The following is a 20,395-nucleotide window of genomic DNA, read 5'->3' on the forward strand; positions in this document are numbered from 1 at the left end:
CCATTTTTATTAAATCCAATGTTTGTTTGTTTTTTGCTGCAAGAGAGTACCTTTAATATGCATCATGTGGGGCAGTGGTGGCCTAGCGGGTAGGGAAACGGACCCGCAATCAGAAGGTTGTGGGTTCGAATCCCGAACCTCTGAGGTGCCACCGAGCAAAGCACCGTCCCCGCACACGGCTCCCCAGGCGCCTGTCACTGCTCACAATGAAAATCACTTCACTTTCATGTACATGTGTTGCTTATAGAGGTTTCCAACAGTCTCGTGTTCACCAGCTGTCCGTATGAGAGTACCTATCGTAATTGTTTCCATTAACAATGGCATTATACAAGGTTTTTGAATTAATGCATAATAGTCAAACACCAGCCATAACTGCTTATCCAAAATCAGTCGCAGCCTTATAGACGCATACTTATAGGTGGCCTAGCAGGCTTATGTGGTTTGCATGGTTACACACACACTACTTCCCAGCTCACTGCTCACTAATTATGATGGGTTAAATGCATTTACATTTATCCAGAGCATTATCCAGAGCATAATCCTGAACGATTTACAATCAGTAGTTACAGGGACAGTCCCCCTGGAGCAGCTCAGGGTTAAGCGTCTTGCTCAGGTACACAATGGTAGTAAGTGACATAAAGCAATCATTTTCACTTTATTTACGGCTGATTTAGAGTCTCCATTCCATGTAGAATGCAGGACGAAACCCATGTCAAAATAAGGACTGCATGCAATCTCATCTGAAATAATTCTTTTTTTTTCAGAATTTAATGTCATAAACTAATGATAAACATACCCATTAACCCTCAACATTTATATTTTAATGTTCTTTCTGTTTTATTTTGTTTTGGGGTTTTTAATGCACACATAATATATATGTGTGCAACATTCTATATTGTTATGCATATATAATATATATGTAGAGTCTTTTTTTTATTTAATTGTTTTTGTGTGCACAGTGGCATGAAGGATAGTGATTTGGCCTCACGCCTCCATGGTTGTGAGTTCAAACACCAGCTCAGACCTTGTGTGTGTTTGCATGCTCTCCCTGTTTTCCAGGTTTCCTCTGGGTTCTCCAGTTTCCTGCTCCATCCAAAGGCATGGGCGCAAGGTGAATTGACGACTCTCAGTTGACAATAGCTGTGAGTGTGTGAGTGAAGGTCCTTTTGTCTGCCAGGGGAATTTTGAAAGATGCCTGAATTTCATTTCTAGCAAATTAATATTAGTGTTGCATAATTGCTTTAGAATGTGCTCCAAGTTACCTTTAGGTTTCCTTTGGCATCCTGCAGTTTCTTGGCAACTTTCTTGTTTAACTGATCTAGAGAGCATGTTAAAATTTTTATTGTAAATGCATCAGATAATAAAGACGTACAATAAAATATAAATTAATCTAATCATACTACACAGGGATCTATTTTCTAAATGGTGCAACTGAAATGGTGCAACAAACACGTTCCAGGTCGGTGTCTTTTTCTAAACCAATCAGAGACCGCAAAGGGCGGGACTCGCCTCTGATTGGTCCAGCCCGACAAGTATCGCTTCTTAAAAGCACCAACCCGGCGGATCCCAACATTCCATTTATACATTTTAACATCGTTTTTCTTGGTTAAAGTTTTTTTTTTCACACCTTAAACTACTCATCTTCCATTTTAGCGCTAATCCTCTGACGGCGCTTTTGCATTCTAGAATTTCGCACAGTGCATTTGTAGAATAGATTACATGCAGCGATAAATGTACTGGCCCAGTGTATCTTCTCCCCAGCAACCAGATCATCAGGCCGAGACGACACTCAAGTTCAGGCACTTACAACACTTTTCATTTAGATTTTATTTTTTATTTCAAGTAAGCACTTTAAACACACAACACATTTCCAGCAAGTTGCCTTTCATGTAGAATTGTGCTTCAAAAAGGAACTTCACGTTAACCAGATTGATATTAAAATCATTCACAAGTAAAGTTTTTGCTACATGCACAGCGATTTAAAAATGAGAAAAACTGAACCTGTAAAACTGTTTTATTAAAAGCGATGTCATCGAAAAAATGGTGCATCTAACTTTTGTTCTGGTGCATCTCAGAAAAAAGTTAGTCCTGTTACAGACATACCTGCCTGATGTGTATTACAACCTGATTAATGCTGAATCTTAAGCTCAATAAGATTTTTTTTAAGTGCAGTGATTGTCATTGTGATACACAGCACAGCACATGGTGCCACAACGAAATGTGTCCTCTGCTTTAACCATCACCCGATAACTACATTAATAATGGCGAAGACACGGCGATTACATTTGACTGTAAGATGTAACAGTACCTAAGGAGACATGTGTGTCTGTGTGACAGATATTACATGATCGGAATTTTAAATCAGTCCAGTGTCCACAATGATGTGCAACAGGACAGCCGGATCTGCCTCTAGGTGGCACAAGAGCACAAATAATCAACTTTTTTTTTTTCCACTTTATTTTGGCATTCTGGGTCCAGTTAGTCTGTCTTAAATTGAACTCACAATTAGGATATTTTTTCATTGAAAGACATCTTTAGTATCTGTATTTACACATTCATTTCACACATAAAATACACGTTACTTATTGAAATGGGTGTGGCTGTTGTTTTTTTTTCATCCATTGCATAACAGTTATTTGTCAGATTTGAGCTGGCAGTGTGGGGATGTGTCAGTGGCAGGATTTGGTTATATGGCTCTTTCAGGTCTCCCAGTACAGTCACTTCAACTTGGAACCAAATTCCTTGCGTGTGTTACACACTTGGCCAATAAATACGATTCTGATTCAGTTGGAACGAAACGAGCATAGTCTTGATCGGCTATGCCTGGTGTGTAGTTTTGGAAGGTTTATAATTTACTTTAATTTCCAAAACAACAGCAAGGTCTGTTACCTGGTACTAAACACTCCAAGCAGTCCGATGTTGGTAATAATGTTATCGATTGTATAGCTCTTGCTGAAGAGTTATGAAATTATTATGTGAATGTTAAGAACAGTTTCAATGGTTGACTAAAGATGATTGATTTATAGTTTGTTAGATAAATGGTTTGGTCCAGGACCATAAAGGCTGGCCCAAGTTGTTAGAGAAAGACTGAGATGAAATGAGATGGAGAAGTGAGAAGAGAGGAGTTTTATTGCCGATTTTTAGAGGTTGACTTACGTTTCGTTATTTAGATTTTTAAAACTGTATTTATGTATTATTAAAGTTAATTTGAAGTTTGATAGAATTCAATATACAGAGTCTGTTTTGTCCACTTTGTGTCTCCATCCCTGCCACCATCACCGTTCAGCTGTCCTGCACAAGGCCCACTCTACAGCATCCAGTAATCACTTTTTTAGTTAACCACATCCTACAATTTAGCTATAATATCAAACTATTAGATGTGACTTTTTTTTTATTATTCTGCTTGAAAACCATTTCTTCATGTGAACAGTCTGTGTTCGGGGCGAACACGACACTGGCCACTTTCAGTCACTTGTGGGGGACAATCTGCGTTGTCAGACGAAGCTGTTCCCATCACGTCAGTGTACGTTTATCTCCTTGAGGGAACAGGACCCCACGCGCCGTGGGCCTCTTAGCTGTCAGAACCAGATGGTTTTGCTCAGCAGCTTTGCTTTGCTCCAGTTGAACATCAGCTCCGAGACGTTTGTTATTCCTGCTGCATTTTCCACCCACCTCTGCCACATTCGGACCGGGTTCACACAGTAGCTGGGTGTCTTCTGTCCTCTTGATCAGTTTAAGAGCTTTCAAGAAAAGGAGTCCCACGTCCCTTACGAACATCTGCAGGGACATTCCTCTCTGTTCTCAGTTCTTGTTATTTAGAGTGTCGCGATCGCAAAGACGTGTCTGCTGCTACTGCTGCTGCTGCTCTCACATTTTGTGCATCACCCTCTGAACACACTAAGACGTTGAAACCACTTCCTGTCACAGTTTGAGTTAGGTCAACAGAAACCAACCGCTCTACGTGGGATTAGTCCTGCACCCGGAGTCTCAGTGCTGAGGTGTGTTAAATACTTCATATAAGGCCTACTGGTGGAGTCAAAGTTGTTAATATAGAGCTCCGCAGTTGTGGAACAGCTTGCCTGTCAGTGTCCGGGACTCAGACACAGTCTCAGTGTTTAAATCCAACCTGTTGGATCCAACCTGTTTTCTCTGGCTTTTTGTTAAAATCCTAGACCCTCATTTCACTTCACTTTGACACAGTGTCAATTATAAAGTCCAGTTTATCACAGAGTCCCCCTGTTAGACACAGACAGTTAAATTCACCAGTTAGGCTGTCCTAGTTAGGGTACCGGGCCACTGTAGCACCAATATACCACTATAACCACATATTTCAGTATCGGTCGTACAGTGCAACCGTCTGCCACTGCTTCTGGTTGTTTTTCTCCGAGACACGGAATCAAGCGCCCAGACTACTGGCAGACCCCAGAGAAGACACCAGCTAATAAATCCTGGTTCCTGACAACTGCTAAACAAGGACAAACCATGAAACAAACCAGAGGGTCACCACAGCCACCACCACCGTAACAACTACAGCTTCAGGGATCTTCAAGTGGACCAGTAACATTATTATGGACACGTAATCTAGGCCATGACACTGGACTACACCCTGGACTTCTCCAACCCTACAACTGTAGGACCTATTATTATATTGTACAAATCATCACCAGCCCTGCACTGACACCATTTGCAGGCTCACTCTACCCCGGAAGGGGGTCCCTCTCTGTATCACTCCTTCCCAACGTGTGGTGGGTGTCAACTGTAGGGCTTGTCCATGAGACAAACTGTATGTGATTTTGGTCTATATAAGAAATAGATGTTGTTGTTGTTAATGATACTTACTTTCTCAGGTGGCCTCGCCTTCATCCGAACAGTGCTGAGGTGGGTTCATCACAGTCACACACACTGCACAGGCCCTGGAGTGTGACACCTACTTTTCACCAGGAGCTGCGGAAATGCACTGATCTACAAATCACCGCAGATTAGGACTTTTGTCTGTGTAGCCAAGTTAAGGGAAGTATAAAGTGGTCCTCTGGTCCTTTGACCAGATCCATTTCTAACATACCTTACAACGGATTTCCATCGATCTTTCCATCGATTTTTATCAGCCACTGTTCTGTTTGCGTGACAATAATCACTCCCAAACCGTTATTTTCCTGCGTCACTCACCCGTTGGACTGTCCCTTTAATTAACGACTACAAGTCGCCTTGGACAAGATTAATAAACATATTTATTCAAGTCACCATTAACAGGGGAGGAACACTTCGGGTGGAAATGGACAGAGAGAGAAACAAAACCATTTGTCGCTGTTTTTTTCCAGCAAGTGACAGATTGTTCTTGTTCCTCCTTTTGCCCAACCCCCCCCCCCCCCCCCCCCCCCCCCCCCCCCTTCCTCCCTCCTTCTTCCTCCTAAGACAGAGTGTGAGGAGATTAGAAGGCACGCATGGCAGCGGGCCGCGTGGTCGTCCCCGATACATTAATCTGCCCGTGTGCAACACTGGGTTTATCAGCACCTCCACCCCAGTGTGTGTCTCTAGATGAGGTTCACTGGAGATGAAGGGGGGGGGGGGGTCCCTTTCCGTCCTGTAAAAAGTCTCATAACAGCTGAACCTCTAATGTAGTCTGGCATGGCTTTATCGCTGAACAGCACACTATCTGCGTCCCTCAGTCTCCCACTGCGGCAAGGTTATTCATATCTACATGCACATTTTGTTTTCATTTTTTGCAGGAAACACTCACGTGAAATTACACATGAGAGGGAATTCATCATTTGCTTTGAGTGAAATTGCTCACATCTAATTTATGAAGACAAGGACAGAGACGGACTTCCCCCAAATGACCGTTGCAGGTCAGCATGTTTAATGTTCCAGGTCTCGCATGTGGGTCTGGTTGTCACAACCAATGATCAGCCACTGGCTTCAGAAAAATGCATCCAGTTAGTCATGCTAATGTGACTAAACGGACCCAATTAACAGTATGCATTTTAAGGAGCTTTATACATGCATTGCAGCACCATTTCTGCACAGTGACATTCATTTTGCACAGCACAGTCATTTTCAAAACCGTTCCACAAACACACAAAGTACAGCACCAATTGTCAAAAAACAAAATCATGCTCAATGCAGCTTTACAAAATATGTACAGGTTGAAAAAAAAAGCCTATTATTATGGGCTAATAGAAAACTTTGCAATGCAATGAATGATAGTGATGCAGAGTGCACTTGCGCTGGAAGAAGGCTGATATATGATTTCTTTGTAATTCGTTTTTATGAAGCTTAAGAGCCACATTAGCCAAGGAAATAGCTGACATGATAACTCATTCAGGTAACAGACAGTCGAGGATGGTCCCCCAGTCCCGTAACTCAGCACATGCTCTGATCCACTATCATCATCGCTCACTTTTAATAGGCTTTAATGGGAGGTTCATGCTAATGTCTTCACAAAATTGTCCCTCTCCGGAGCACAAACTCGAAGGGAATAAAAACTGGTCTTGTGAGACGCCGCTGCCAGAATAGTAAACGGCAGCCGTGGATCCACGCCAGACGGTTACCAGCAAAATAAACAACAAAATGCCCATCATCTGTCACGGACCCACACACAAATAAGACTGACGCCACTAGGTTTGTAAAGGCCGGGGACAAAGTATGAAATGTTGCCAGAAAGAGTTGTTCAGTTACCACAGCCTGCCATTTACTTGTCTATTTGTCTAAATAGAGATATTTGAATTTACATACCGTTACTCTTCCACATAATCAGAAGCAGTGGTATTAAAATGAATAATCTGGGACATAACAGCAGGGTAAATTTCTATTTGTAGGGTACAGATGTTAAACTTTACATTCAACATAATCCCTGAAGCTGAAACAAAAAAACTATCCCTTACATTTGATCAAAGACATTATCGGTCTTAAGCGCATAATAATGAAATGTATTAAATATATTACAATAACGGCCATACAGTACCATGCTGCCATTAAGAAAACAACAGAATGGTGTAAATTGGTTTAAAAGGGCTGCACTTTTGATAAGCCCTCAGTAGGTAAAGAGACTCAGGACAGAGAGGGAATGACCTGCCACTGACTTTCATTAATTTGTCTTCAGACAGACTTCACAGCCGCAGTCTGCACTTTTTAAACCACACGTCACACAAGACTCAGACCGCCAGGGTTCAGGTGATGCCAACTGGCTTCCTTAACTGAAGGGGCTCCAGCTGAGAGTTCCGATGGAGATGAGAGTCTGACAGGTACTGGAGGACAGCCACACAGTCTCCACCAGACTGAAGTGGAGGAAGCCCAGGGCGAAGCCACAGGCCGTGTCAGTGAGGTGGTGGCGGCCCAGAAGCACGCGAGACATGCCCACCAGGAAGGCCCAGAGCACCAGCAGAATGCGCAGGGGCACCGCCAGCACCAAGTGAGACAGCAGGAATTTGGACACCATTGCTGCCCGACTGGCGTGGGCTGCTGGGAACGAGTAAACATCCATGGCCATATAGTCTAGGAAGCTGGGACTCATCTCCCATGGTCCTTTGCGCTTGACCAACTTCTGCACTCCAGCCACAGTCAGCACATCCAGAATCAGAGCTGATGATTTGAATAAAGACATTTTAATTGATTAGTATATATACAACCAAATAAGATCTCTGTACAGGCTAAGAAAATCTAAACTTATTTAGGGTTAATCTTATTTAGGGTTAATGACAGATCTGAACATCACAGGTGACTGAAACATGCTGTCACTTGGAGACCAAATAATAAAATAAAACTGATGCATAACTGCTAAATCCAGCTGCGTGCACATACAGTATATACCCTACATCGTTCAGGGGGAATAGTCCTGATCTTGATGAATGGTGCAGGCAGCTGGCACAGATCAGGTACTGATCGATTAGAATACTCCATCAGGGAGTAATTTCTTCACTTCATTCCGAACTAACTCACTATCACATCTTGATGTACATATTGATATTACGAGACAGAAAAGGCCATTGCGAGCTAGTAACTTCCGCATCAGTATTCTGTAGTTTCCTTGCATTCTTTTGAAAATGATCTTTTTGAACGTTTTAAACAACAACAATGCACACATTGTACCTGTATTACACAGACTGAAAATAACATCCTCACTCGCACTCTGTAATATGTGGGTGTTTACTGTCCCAGGGGGACAGTAAAGGAGCACATCATCCCAACATAAACCAGCAGTCACATACAGAAGCAGACAATAATTCATTGACTATTGTAAATGTTTTGATATGTAATGAATGTGTTAAACGGCTGTATTTAATTAATTAGTTGGCATAGGTTTAGTAGATTTCAGCTCTTCAGTTTTGAATTGATGGACCAAGTGATATTGTATTTTAATATCTATGCTGACCTTTATGGTTTGTCATATAGGAAAAATAGCTCTTTGTCTCTTTATGTTTTTATTAACTTTTTCATTTATTCCCTTCTTAAACACGAGTGAAATCCTGAGCACACAGCTGCCTGACCCAGACATTTTGCCCACATGCTCATAGATATGCTTCATTTAGCGACCCATAAACTCTGCAGTCTGAAAATATTTTCTAAAAGCACAGGTCCTGGTTACATTTATGCAGAGATACCAGCTGTGTAACACCAGTTGTGTTAGATCAGGGACTGCTAGTCCTGTTCCTGGAGGATCCCCTGACAGAAAAGTTTCATTCCAGCCACTTCATGCTGAAAGCACTAAATGTGGGAACAGGCAACAGGACTGGGATCTATCACACCTCACATCTAACTTATCTAGACTTTCAGTGTCATGTGACCTCTGCAGGGGTTTGGAGGAGATTAGTTCTGAACCTAAAACCTGTAGAAAGGAACATTATTGGGAAAAACATTTGGCAGCCCTGATGTATTGTATGTTAATGTGTACTACACAGTTTCTTAAGGGCTTGATTACTAAATGTGACATACTTCATGTTTTATTTGTGAATGCTGCTCATATCTGAAAATAAAATGAAGCATACATGATTAATATGATTCCATGGTGGGATGCGGTGAATTATTTTTACATATGCATCTATCCTTTCGTTTAAATTATATATTTTGTATCATATTTTGTATTATATTAGTATATGTCTTCTTTCACAGTAGTTAAGATACCCCTCTGGCTTGGGGATTGTACTTTTTACATTGACAATAAAGATATTCTGATTCTGACATGTGTCAGTCCAGAAATATACTACAGTGTTTCCTTTAAGCATCGGCGACAGAAAGTTTTAATTCAGAATATGGGACAACACATTTAAAGCACCATTAGGACAAGGCCAAGGTCAAACCCGTGTTTTTTAGAAATATGGCTGCCACCCGCAGCACTTCTGCATCCTGTACAGCGTTGCAGAAATGCTGATGGATGAAGTGGCCGCAGTAGAGGGCACATCAGGTAATTAGCTGGAGGCGGGTATTACATATGCAGCGTGTATTTCTCTACACTTCTGCTAGCTTCAAGGTTGTGCTGTTACAGTGGCCTCACTGTCCACATGGTAAGCTAAGTCAGCCCGACCTTGTGGGTTTATCCCGTCATTTATCTTCTGGTATCTGGTATATCGTTAAATAATGATGAGCAGGACCAGAAGATGCTGGCAACACTCAAAAGACGACCTCTGGGTATGACGCAGAAGGCTAATTTGGCACAATTTGGACATGAATGTGTGTGTATGCAGTTCTTTTGGGGGGACATAAAATAAAATAAAACTGATGCATAACTGCTAAATCCAGCAGCGTGCACATATGTACCCTACATCGTTCAGGGGGAATAGTCCTGATCTTGATGAATGGTGCAGGCAGCTGGCACAGATCAGGTACTGATCGTTTAGAATACTCCATCAGGGAGAAATTTCTTCACTTCATTCCAAACTAACTCACATCTTTTACATCTTGATGTACATATTGATATTACTAGACAGAAAAGGCCATTGCAAGCTAAAATTTACATTGTTTCAAGTAAAATCTTCAGTTTTGTCCCAAGGAAAGATATAATAAAATATTTACAAAAATGTGAGGGGTGTACTCAATGTATAAATAAATGGTCAGTAATTCAAGTTGTAGATAATTCCAAATATCATACTTCTCCACAAAAAACTGAACTTCACCTCTCCAATGTGGACAGGCCGAATAAAGTGGCCAAAGGTGACCAATAACTGGTTCTGTGAGATGAGATACCACGAAATGACCCCTCCCCACTTCTCTGAATGCCATGCCATCGAATCGCTGTCAACAGAATGTGCCTATGATCAATAAAGTCACATGTCCAGAGGCCATGTTTCTGTGTTTTAAGGGAAGCCATACCCTACAATTCAAAGTTTAGGGTCATTTGGAAGGGTCATTTTTCCATAAAAAAAAAACTGAAATGGCTTTGAATATAAAAAATGACAAAAATAATAATTAATTTACAAAGTTACATAATGACGTAGTAAAAAAAAACCCCACACATCAGCTGACGCGCTTTCTAAATGACCCTGAACCATATGAACCGTAGCGTAGAGAAGGTGTCAGGGGTCATCACGAGCATCTAGGCAGCACACAGAGTCACTTTTGCCTAAATGTGGTTTGGCTTGAGAACTACTGACTGATGCCTGAGATCCTGTTCTCCGTGGGCCACTCTGGCACTGTTTTTTTGCGGCAGGGCCTACAGTGGCCCGTGCCACTCACTCTAAAGACGGGATTTACCCAGCAGAAGGTTGACCAAGACCTCTTGGCCGGCCAGGGTGCTGCTTCTAGTCAGACACACAAGCGTGCCGAAGATCCACGGGATCCCGTGGCCGGTCAGCGCCAGCAGGGTGACCATGGAGCGCACGCTGGCCCAAGGGGAGGTGGCGTGGGCGCAGACCCCGAGGCGTTTGGACAGGCAGATGTCGATGGCCAGGAGCGAGTTGATCGCGATGCCCCGGAAGGACGGGTTCAGCTGCATGCAGTCCTCCTCCGGCAGCCTGCACGGCTCCTTGCCGCCGGCGGCCTCCGGACCCTCGCACTGCTGGCTCTGCTGCTGCTGCTGCTGCGGCGGCGGCGGCGGCGGCTGCTTCGTCTGGCTCGCCCGCCGTGCCGGGGTGCTCCTGGGCGTCTGGTTCAGCGACAGGAACTCCGGCCGGCCCAGCAGATTGGCGCGGTCCCTGGCTCTGGCTCTGCAGTGATTGGAAGGCATCGCGACCGAAGACCACGTCGGCTGCTCCTCGCCGTCCGGCCCGGTCAGATATATTTGGACGCGGGAGAATGCGCGCTCATGTTACCGTGTCCACGGGAACGCGCCCGGCCCAGCAGGAGAGACAGAGAGAGACAGAGACAAAGACAAACAGAAACCCGAGCGGAACCGGTCCATTCGCCCGGCGGCGGCGTCGCCCCGTGCCGTTCCGGGTTGGAGTTCTCCAAGGTCCTTAAAATCCGGATGCTGCGCTCGGCGCGCCCGGAGACAATGGCACTCGGACAATGCCCGAGAACGCACATTCGGGCTTCTTTTAACTATCAGCATTTTCTTGTAATTATGCACACCTTTGTTAAAGGCCATTGTTGGTGCATTTTAAGAAAAATGACATTAATCAGATAACAGAATAGTTTATAATCGCACAAAAATCGATTGCACCGTTTGGATTAACTCACACAACCGAAAAAGAAACACAATCGTTAAGCGCAATTTTTTTTATCTTTATGAATTTATGCGTGAATAGTAAATTAAAAAACACAAACAAACAAACAAACTCAATTACCCAGAATGCCAACGTCAGCGAAAAGGAAGTGACGTATCCGTCCAAATCCAATAAAGGAGCCCCGTCCCGAGCGGCTGAGGCAGTGATGCGGGAGGACGGTCCTGCGGTGGCCGCGGTGGGGCCGCAGGAGCCCCGTCGACCGACGCACAGACCGGCGTTTGGAGACGGACTTTATTAAAAACAAGTGACATGTGTGCATATGCGTCTTCCCGGCGTTTTGGTGGCAACAAGCCTGTTCACGACAACAGACATTTACAGACAGCGGAGAGAAAGTTGACCCGGTTGCCTTTGGATGTTGCAGGGCTCGTTGTAACCTGCGATGATAGCAATGTAAGTTGCGACTGAGCCAAACGAAACGAAATATATCTGCAAAAAAAAAAAAAAATATATATATATATATATATATATATATATATACACACACACACACACACACACACACACACATATAAAATATGTATGAAGCGCAAGCCTGCGTACAGAAGCTGGTTTGTCGGGACGTGTTGCATATCCCTCAATGTCAAATCTATTATAAATAGGTTGGGCTAAAGGTCGCAAAACGCATCTAAATAAAATACATTTTAAAAAAAGCCCGGAGGATTTACACCAGTAGTCGGACACGCTGGAATTATGAACGAGGCTCTTTCATTTTAGGATTAAATTACACCGAAAATGAACCGAGCAGAACGTGACGTGCCTGCACGTTCCACGTGAATCGCAGACCGGAAAGTTCGCGACTGAACACGGGGACCCGGGCGACGTGACGTCGAGGTCGTTACGTTGGCATTTCTGTGGCGGCGGATCGGGGACCGGCGGCGGCGGCGGCGGCGGCCGTGTGTCGGAGATGCGCTCCGGCAGCCTCGCCTCCTCCGGCCGCGGCGGATGGAGGAAGTGACAGGCGCGGGAAAGAAAGTTGACGAACATCCGCGGATTAATGTTCCACATCGCCCGGGCCGCTGCTGGATTACCGGGGACAGTTTTTTTTTTAATTATCCGTAATTATTTCTGCTTTTTATTTTTATTTAATTTTTTGGCTATTTTTAATTTTGCTAATTCAGGATGCGGCCGCCACCGTAAATGCCCCGCTGCTTCCATGCGCCTGACCCCCCGGTTCGTTTGGGCTGTGCTGGTATTCGGTGCGATGGGCTGCATCCAGAGCATCAGATGCAAGCCGAGGAGTTTCCGTGAGAGCGTCGGCGTGCTCGAAGTCAACTCGTCCATCGACTCCAACCCCACCAGCATCGACGAGTCGTCCAGCGTGGTGCTGCGGTACCGGACGCCGCACTTCCGCGCCGCCGCGCACGTCCTGGTGCCGCCCGTGGCCGGGAAGGAGACGTGGACCGTCGGCTGGATCCAGGCGTGCAGCCACATGGAGTTTTACAACAAGTACGGGGACAAGGGCATGTAAGTGTGCGAGCGCTCATCAAACATCATTTCGAACTCATTCATGGACACTCTATAATCATTTCACGCATTTATCATTTATAAAATATAAAATTGGGGGATGTGTTTAGGACTGGACCTCGATGCACAATGACCTTGCATTCTAACCAGTGTGGTGAGTTTTTGGGGGTCAGTATTCTGTTCATGCAACGATGCGAACCTTTGTTAAAGTCAGCTTGTGTGTATTACTTCAGAAGTGGAAGTGGAGGTCTGTGTCTGTGGGTGTAACGTGCGGTTTAGTACATAAGAGTCAGATGTAAAGGACATGAAGAGTAAATTATGCATATTTTTGGAGCAAAAAATACACTGAAATATTGCAACGCCTTAGTTATGCTTGGGAGTTTATTAAAATTTTTATTTTTTTTTCATTATGAAATTAATCGGTTAATTCTTTCACAATATCCATTAAAATCGTAGACATGTTATGACATGTATTTAGAAATCTACTGACAACGTCTGTAATCATAAATATGTACATTAATATTCGTAGCATTCTGTATTCTTTTCCTCCATAGATCAGTCCACAGTCTGACCTACATTTAGTAGTGTTATTACAGAGTAAATGAAGTGTTGTACTGTCGATGGTGTAAAAAGGACACTTTGATTCTATTTTTCGCTGCAGACGTCAGGCCCTTCATGCTCAGACAGCCGCGTGTGTTCTCACGACAGATGCGTGCGATCTAGACCTGCAGCCACAGCATAACGGATAGTTTCATCTGTCCCACTTCCTGTCAAAAAAAAAAAAAAAAGACTGACTGTGTCCCACTTCCTTGCTTTAAAGGCTCTCTGTGTGCTGAGATAGTTGCCGTCTATTAGTGTATGAGAAGGGTCTCCATGGAGGTTGAGGACATTGTGGTTGTCTGTGCCACAGCTTGGCTCTGGACACGGAGCATTATTGGGGGAAACACGCACACACAAATACACACACATTAATGCTGCATGGAGATTAAAGGACTTGTCCCCTGGCACACAAAACATAATAAAGCATGCAGAGATGAAACCCAGAATTTCAAAGCCTCTGTCGCCTTTAATGGCTCGAAATGTGCATGCTTTGTAGATGTTTGGCCTGAACAATGACCAGCAGTAGATTCGTCCCTTTCAGCCTTTGCACCCAGCCCCATCAAAGTGACACATTTCTGCTGATGTCAGGCATAAATAATGGCCTGGCAGGCAGGCGTGGTAGTCCATGTTCTTTTCATCATGTTAGCCAGTTTTAAAGGTCTCTTCGCAGCGACCTGATGGCAGCGGTTTTTGCAACACTCTTCTTCCCTTTTGCTTATTTTTAGCATGGGGAAGGGTTGAAAAAGGCACGACTAGCAGCAGGGGCTTTCGGGTTTGCAGGCCGCCTTTAACGTTTGTTACTGTCAGAAGCAGTAGGCTTGCTGTTTGCACTGTACTGCTGCAAACAAGAAAATGGGAGATCTATATATGTATTTGGAAGGCAGAGGTAGTAAATCCCACTTATTATCAGGGTGATTTCAAACGTCTCTTGCTTTTACTAATTTAGCTGAAGAAAATGCACGATATGCACCAAAGCAGAACAGACAGAAGCTATAAACTAACTGCAATAAATATTTGGGTCACCAATTGATTTCAATTGCCTGACATTCGTGCGCTTTATGATGCGTTCAACTGGCCATGTGTTCAATTGGCAGTTGATTCTGGAGTAATTGACCTTGGAGACCACAAGGGGGCAATATAAAATTTTTGCATTTACCAGACGCCCTTATCCAGAGCGACTTACAGTCAGTAGGTGCAGGGACAGTCAGGGTTAAGTGTCTTGCTCAGGGACACAATGGTAGTAATCGAGATTTGAACCAGGGTCTTCTGGTTCATACACGAGTGTGTTACCCACTAGGCTACTACCACCCAAAATCTGTCATACTTGTGTTCTGAGTTTTATCGCCTTACAACACAGCTGCTTCCTTACTTGACACTGAATAGACCAACTGACACAAAGGCTGATATAATCATGAGGAAATTAAAAGTAATAATTGCCCAGGGCCTCACTGGTATGGGGCCGTCAATGATTGGAATTAAACCTGAAGTTAAGCTTAAGAATCTGCTTAAAAACAGGAGTTTTGTGCTCTGCCGCACTGATAAGCATCATCAGAAAATTGACTATTTGTGCACAAAAGGGCGTCAAACCCAAGCTCACCACTGCTGAAGACACTTCAGACTCATGGCGTTAAGTTCAGGGACACAGTGGTTGGAAGTGGAACTTCCAGAGCCTTTGGTTCTGTGGTTCAGACGGCTTCGTAGCTCACAAGGCCTAGACACCCCGGGTAAAGCAGAGCTTCTCTACCCAGGTTCCTCCAGTCGTTATGAACCAACCACACTAGGTTGTTAATGGTCACAGTGGAGTGGAATGTCGGGTGGGCCTTTAGGTACAGGACTTGGCATGATCGGCTGAACTGGCTGAGAGCAGTGTTCTCAGAGAGAGAGAGACACACTCAAGGTGGCCTTGATTGATTACGCACCATCTCCACGTGCCATGAGAGAGGATGCAGTGGCTCCATATCTCTCCCCCGCTGACACTGAGAGTGGGGAAAAAAAGCGGGTCTGCGGTGTTCTCTCTGAATTCCCGGTGCATCCCCGGCTTTTTAGGGACATCGTGTCCCACCCACCGCTGCCCACGCTGCTTCACTACTGAGATGTTGTAGCGCGCTGCCATCCCTACCTTCTCTTTAGCAGCGGACCCAGAGAGGCGCGTCTCGGAGTGTCTTTATCTCCACCGGCGCCTTTCTAATGAATGCTCGGTGAGGGTGAGCGTCTGTGTCTGTGAATAAAATCAGCCTTTTGGTGTCACACATCCATACCCAGGGACGAAAGGCCCACCCAGGGGTGAAAGGTGATCAGGGCAGTGGTGGCTAATGGGTTAAGGAAGCGGCCCCGTAATCAGAAGGTTGCCGGTTCGAATCCCGATCCGCCACTGAGCAAAGCACCGTCCCCACACACTGCTCCCCGGGCGCCTGTCATGGCTGCCCACTGCTCACCAAGGGTGATGGGTTAAATGCAGAGGACACATTTCACTGTTTCACACATATCACATGTGACAATCACTTCACTTTTTTTTTTTAACCTATGTGAGACAGGGACAACGGGTTTATTGTTAGCGCGCTAAACGCTCCACAGCCATAGTGATCAGTGGCATTTGTTTACCAAGTGCACGCTCTGGCATTAGAAAATTCTCTTTTTGCTGAACACAATTATAAAAGAACAGGAAAAATAATTTTCCGCTGGAATGGAATGTTCAAGAACAGAATAAAAAGCCCAAATCGGCAACATCAGAGGGAACATTTCTTTGCTCGTGAAAGGGCACATGACAACGTTCATCTCTGGGATAATCACTTTTATGCAGGAGAGGCTGATAAACCAAACACACAGGCTTGCTGTTATTATTCTGCAGATGGAAATCTCGCTCTCTCACTGAATTAATAGCCACGTGCGCTTGTCATGTGGTCGCCCATCAGACGGTGTGGTCTGCTCCGCTTATCCTGAAGTTCTGGGAAGAAAAGGTCAGTTTCATTCCTGCAGTGGAGAAATCAATAGCCAGCAGATAGGCGTGGCTTTGAGAGGTGCCCGTGTCCCCGAATGTCACCGTCTGTGCCTGCCTGGGAGCCAGAGTTACTGCTGTCTTTTATTTTTAATTGTTTCCATCATTTCAGCCAATCTGCAAATACAATAATTGTGCCACCACTACGAGGGGGAATAAAGAATAAAAGGACGACGGCTAATAACTGGCTTTGCTTTTAATACATTCGGCATGATTATAATTCAGTCAGGATATTGGAACTTCCCCCAAAACCAGAAAGCTTCACAGTTTCATTTTAGAATTGAGAAATATCGTACAGAATTTTGAGTATTACTCAAAATACACGAAACTTTTAAAAATATTCAATCATATTCAATTTACTGCGAGGAGTCCTGTGTTTAAGGATTACATTAAACAATAGTAGAAACATCATGATTTCATTGAATTTACATTATAAATTACACCAAAGAACGCATTAGTTTTACCCTTTTACTTTCTCTTTCTGTAGGTGAGAAAAGAAAGTATATTAGAAAATATATGATCAATGCCTTAATATGAGCATTGGTAAACACTGACACAGTACACTATGCCACATACGGCGACTCGGCAGTGTCAGTGTCAGTGAGGAAACCCTGATCACTTTCACCCTCTTCTTCAGGTCCAGCTGGGAGCTCCCAGATCTGAGGGACGGTAAAATCCAAGCAATAAGCGACTCGGATGGCGTCAACTATCCATGGTACGGCAACACCACCGAGACGCGCACCATTGTGGGGCCCACCAAGAAGGACACCAAGTTCATAGTGAGCATGAATGACAATTTCTACCCCAGCGTGACGTGGGGCGTGCCGGTGAGCGACAGCAACGTGCCGCAGCTCACCAGCATCCGGCGGGACCAGAGCTTCACCACCTGGCTGGTGGCCATCAATCAGGGCACGGGAGAAATGCTGGTGCTGCAGACCATCCGCTGGAGGATGCAGCTGCACATCGAGATCGACACCAACAAGCCCCTGGGCCAGCGCTCCCGGCTACGCGAGCCCATAGCCCAGGAGCAGCCTCAGATCCTGGGCAAGAACGAGCCCATCCCGCCCAACGCCTTGGTCAAGCCCAACGCCAACGACGCTCAGGTCCTCATGTGGCGGCCAAAAAACGGGGAGCCCATTGTGGTCATCCCGCCCAAGTACTGATCTACAGGGACGTCAATATGTGGACATGGGCGCGAGTTGGAAGGAAATGGAGCCCAACTGCAACCATTCTACCCTCAAACTGGGTCGGGAATCACTGTGCTATATGAATTCATTGCAAAAAAAAGGGGGGGAGCATTATTGCTTTCTTTTTCTGAGGTAACGTACGGAAGGGTTTGTACAATTGTTTAAGTACATGTTCCACAGGAGGGAGCAAGCCAGTTGTCTACTTATTGGGAACTTTGGCTTTGTTGTTTTTGCTATGAAGGGACACGTTCGTGCTCGATGTCGATTGACAAATCGTTGGATTATTATTATTATTTTATTTTTTTTTTATATGTAAAGGAGTGAGACATTCGATCCATGCTGCCTTAAGTTTACATTGCTTCTCACTGCAAACTTTTAGCCTTAAACGACGTGCAATGCAGTATTCCTTTTCTACCCCGTCCCCCCCGTCCCAGACCTCGATACTGGTGTGTTCCCGGGGGAGGAAGCCGTAAATTGACAGTGCTCTATGTAAAAGGCACCTTCGATGGCAGTTGAACCAGACGTTGAGGCGAACCGGTGCCAATCACCCCGTCACCTGCCCAGAGACACGTCCGTATCCCAGCCTCCAACCGCCGTCCTCGAGTCTTCCGGTAATTTCCTCTCTGCTTGTGCACAACCCTGCCCGTGCGAGCAGGACTCTTGCCCTTCATGGGTACCTGGGCAGGTCGCAGAACTGGAAGCCAATCAATAGCTTTATTAATGAGCAATGGTGTGAAGGCGGCGGCCCAAGGACATGAAATAAGTTTTTAATCGCCGGGCGAAAGGGAGCGAACGCGCTTTTGCTTTTCTTTTTCGTTTGGGGTGTGCAATTCCATCCTGTTTTGGCTGCCCAGACTGGCCAGTAATCTGTGAGTCTGGCCGGACCGGAATAAAAGCGCTCGGATTGTGGAGGGGGCGGGGGGGTCGGCTTTGGCTCGCCCGAGCTCGAGGGGGGGGGGGGATTTGGCTTCTTATCTCCTTAGTGCATCAACAACCGCCACCAGCGGAGCAGGATAGCGAGTCGGAAAAATCGTACGTGTGTGTGTGTGTGTGTTTCGATCTGCCGGATCTGCGATTCGCAATTTCTTCGAGATGTAAGAAGGTCTAACCGCAACCTCGCTCTGTCTGCAGGCGTGGTTGGAACGCCGTCGCTCAGGTCAGCTGTCGGTCGACCTCACCGCCTACTGGGATTACGTCTCCAGCAGACATAATGGCACGTGGTGTTCTGAGAGTGACGGACAGGCCGGAAGCAGCCAGCTGAAAGGCGCGGTTTGTGATGGCCACGCTGGCCGCCTGGAACCGCAGACTGATCGCCTCCGCCCGCCCCGCCCGGTGTTCACGGCAGAGGGCACTTTGGCCAGAGGGATGAATGACTGAATAATTGAATCCTCTCTGTAACAAGAAGCCTTGGTGTCCTGCTTGCTGCGAAAAGGAACAGTTTTCTTGTCGATATACACGGATATATACAGATGTCGAGAGAACCCAGATGGAACGAGCACCTTGGCAGGAAGTGTACCGCAGAAGTAGGGCACGGAGCAGAAAGTAGCCGCGGCCCAGAATTGTAACGTCCTCCGTGCGAGGACCTGAAGCCACAATGTGGCGTCTCGCTAAAAGGGTCGTCGAGTAATTTTTCATAAATTAAAAAAAAAAAAAAAAGGCCCCAGCGTCGCAGGAATATGCCACAGCTTGCCTTGTGCGAGAGAGTGTGACTAATTTGACCCGTTCCCCCCCCCGTCCCCTCCTCTCTGATCGTGGCACGCGACAGGAGAGGACTTAACTTGTATTGGGCGAGGTGTGAGGGGGGGGCTATGATAAAGGGCATGCCCTTGCGACAGAGGAACATCCACACACCGCCAGCCCACCAGAGTTCGCCCGGGACACGATCGATTATCTGTGAGTGCTGACCTGCGCACGGCGCGGCGGTGTTGGATGCATCGCGCCGCAGCTCTCGCCGTTAATGAGCCTTGTGTGCGTCCTTTGTGTTCGTTTCGCCGCAACGGGGGGCTGGGATGCAATCTATTCTTTTCTGTATCAATCCAAAACGCTCCACCACTCAGCTTCCCATTATACCGCGTTCTAAACAGGCCACGGTCTCCATAATGGGCCAGTGTTAAGGTGTCCCCTGGCCCACAGCTCCTACTGGGTTACCCCACGTGAAGGGACGCAGGTGGGACGTCACCTTCGTAGCTGTCCCTCGGCCTCGCGGCTGCCTCCGCCCCGTCGAGCGCAGCACTTCATTTCCCATTCGTTATTCTTTATTCTTTTTTTAAAAGAAAATAGTTAGAGGTGTGTGAAGTTTGGTTTGTTTATTTATGACATTAATAAGTGGCAATCAGAACAAGTTCAGCAAAGGGGCTTTATTATAACTGTGTGTTTTCATATGAAAGTGTATTATTTTAAGCAGCACTGACAAAAGAGATTTCTTTTCTAGGTTTTTCATCAAAATTGATACTTGAAAATGGAACATTACTGGCAAAAATTAAAACTGTGAAAAT

General features: G+C 45.4%; 2 protein-coding genes and 2 long non-coding RNA genes across 6 annotated transcripts; 2 read left to right on the forward strand and 2 right to left on the reverse strand.

Annotated features, from left to right (window-relative positions):
• Nucleotides 1–1,118: 1,118 nt before the first annotated feature.
• Nucleotides 1,119–5,329, reverse strand: LOC114786086 (uncharacterized). 2 transcript variants are annotated; one of them, XR_003749161.1, is made up of 4 exons: nucleotides 5,063–5,329; nucleotides 4,840–4,962; nucleotides 1,263–1,318; nucleotides 1,119–1,170 (listed from the first exon to the last, which is right to left on the reverse strand). It is a non-coding gene; the product is annotated as an uncharacterized LOC114786086 (long non-coding RNA). The 2 variants fall into 2 exon arrangements; XR_003749162.1 differs by lacking the exons at nucleotides 1,119–1,170; nucleotides 1,263–1,318 and adding an exon at nucleotides 1,979–3,777.
• Nucleotides 4,712–8,738, forward strand: LOC114786087 (uncharacterized). Its single transcript, XR_003749163.1, has 4 exons — nucleotides 4,712–4,745; nucleotides 4,848–4,878; nucleotides 5,727–5,846; nucleotides 7,100–8,738. It is a non-coding gene; the product is annotated as an uncharacterized LOC114786087 (long non-coding RNA).
• LOC114786085 (inactive phospholipid phosphatase 7) lies at nucleotides 5,585–11,429 on the reverse strand. The gene is made up of 2 exons (XM_028972905.1): nucleotides 10,684–11,429; nucleotides 5,585–7,578 (listed from the first exon to the last, which is right to left on the reverse strand). The coding sequence occupies exons 1-2, from the start codon at nucleotides 11,153–11,155 to the stop codon at nucleotides 7,190–7,192; spliced, it is 861 nt and encodes a 286-aa protein (XP_028828738.1). The 5' UTR covers nucleotides 11,156–11,429; the 3' UTR covers nucleotides 5,585–7,189.
• A 353-nt stretch (nucleotides 11,430–11,782) lies between these two features.
• Nucleotides 11,783–18,799, forward strand: fam78ab (family with sequence similarity 78 member Ab). Of its 2 annotated transcripts, XM_028972903.1 has the most exons (3): nucleotides 11,783–12,044; nucleotides 12,773–13,118; nucleotides 17,351–18,799. In XM_028972903.1, exons 2-3 carry the CDS (start codon nucleotides 12,808–12,810, stop codon nucleotides 17,874–17,876), a joined length of 837 nt encoding a protein of 278 aa, XP_028828736.1. In that variant the 5' UTR covers nucleotides 11,783–12,044; nucleotides 12,773–12,807; the 3' UTR covers nucleotides 17,877–18,799. The 2 variants fall into 2 exon arrangements, with proteins under 2 accessions (XP_028828736.1, XP_028828735.1); XM_028972902.1 differs by lacking the exon at nucleotides 11,783–12,044 and having other exon boundaries at nucleotides 12,156–13,118.
• Nucleotides 18,800–20,395: the final 1,596 nt, after the last annotated feature.

The sequence above is a fragment of the Denticeps clupeoides genome, chromosome 3 (genome assembly GCF_900700375.1).
Source record: "Denticeps clupeoides chromosome 3, fDenClu1.1, whole genome shotgun sequence".
NCBI classification, from domain to species: Eukaryota; Metazoa; Chordata; class Actinopteri; order Clupeiformes; family Denticipitidae; genus Denticeps; species Denticeps clupeoides.

Coding starts and splice junctions, on each gene's coding strand:
- LOC114786085 (XM_028972905.1), bottom strand. CDS start 11,155: ATGCCTTCCAATCACTGCAGAGCCAGAGCCAGGGACCGCGCCAATCTG. Junction 7,579..10,683: donor CTTGGTCAACCTTCTGCTGG/GTAAATCCCGTC, acceptor TCAAATCATCAG/CTCTGATTCTGGATGTGCTG.
- fam78ab (XM_028972902.1), top strand. CDS start 12,649: ATGTTCCACATCGCCCGGGCCGCTGCTGGATTACCGGGGACAGTTTTT. Junction 13,119..17,350: donor AAGTACGGGGACAAGGGCAT/GTAAGTGTGCGA, acceptor CCTCTTCTTCAG/GTCCAGCTGGGAGCTCCCAG.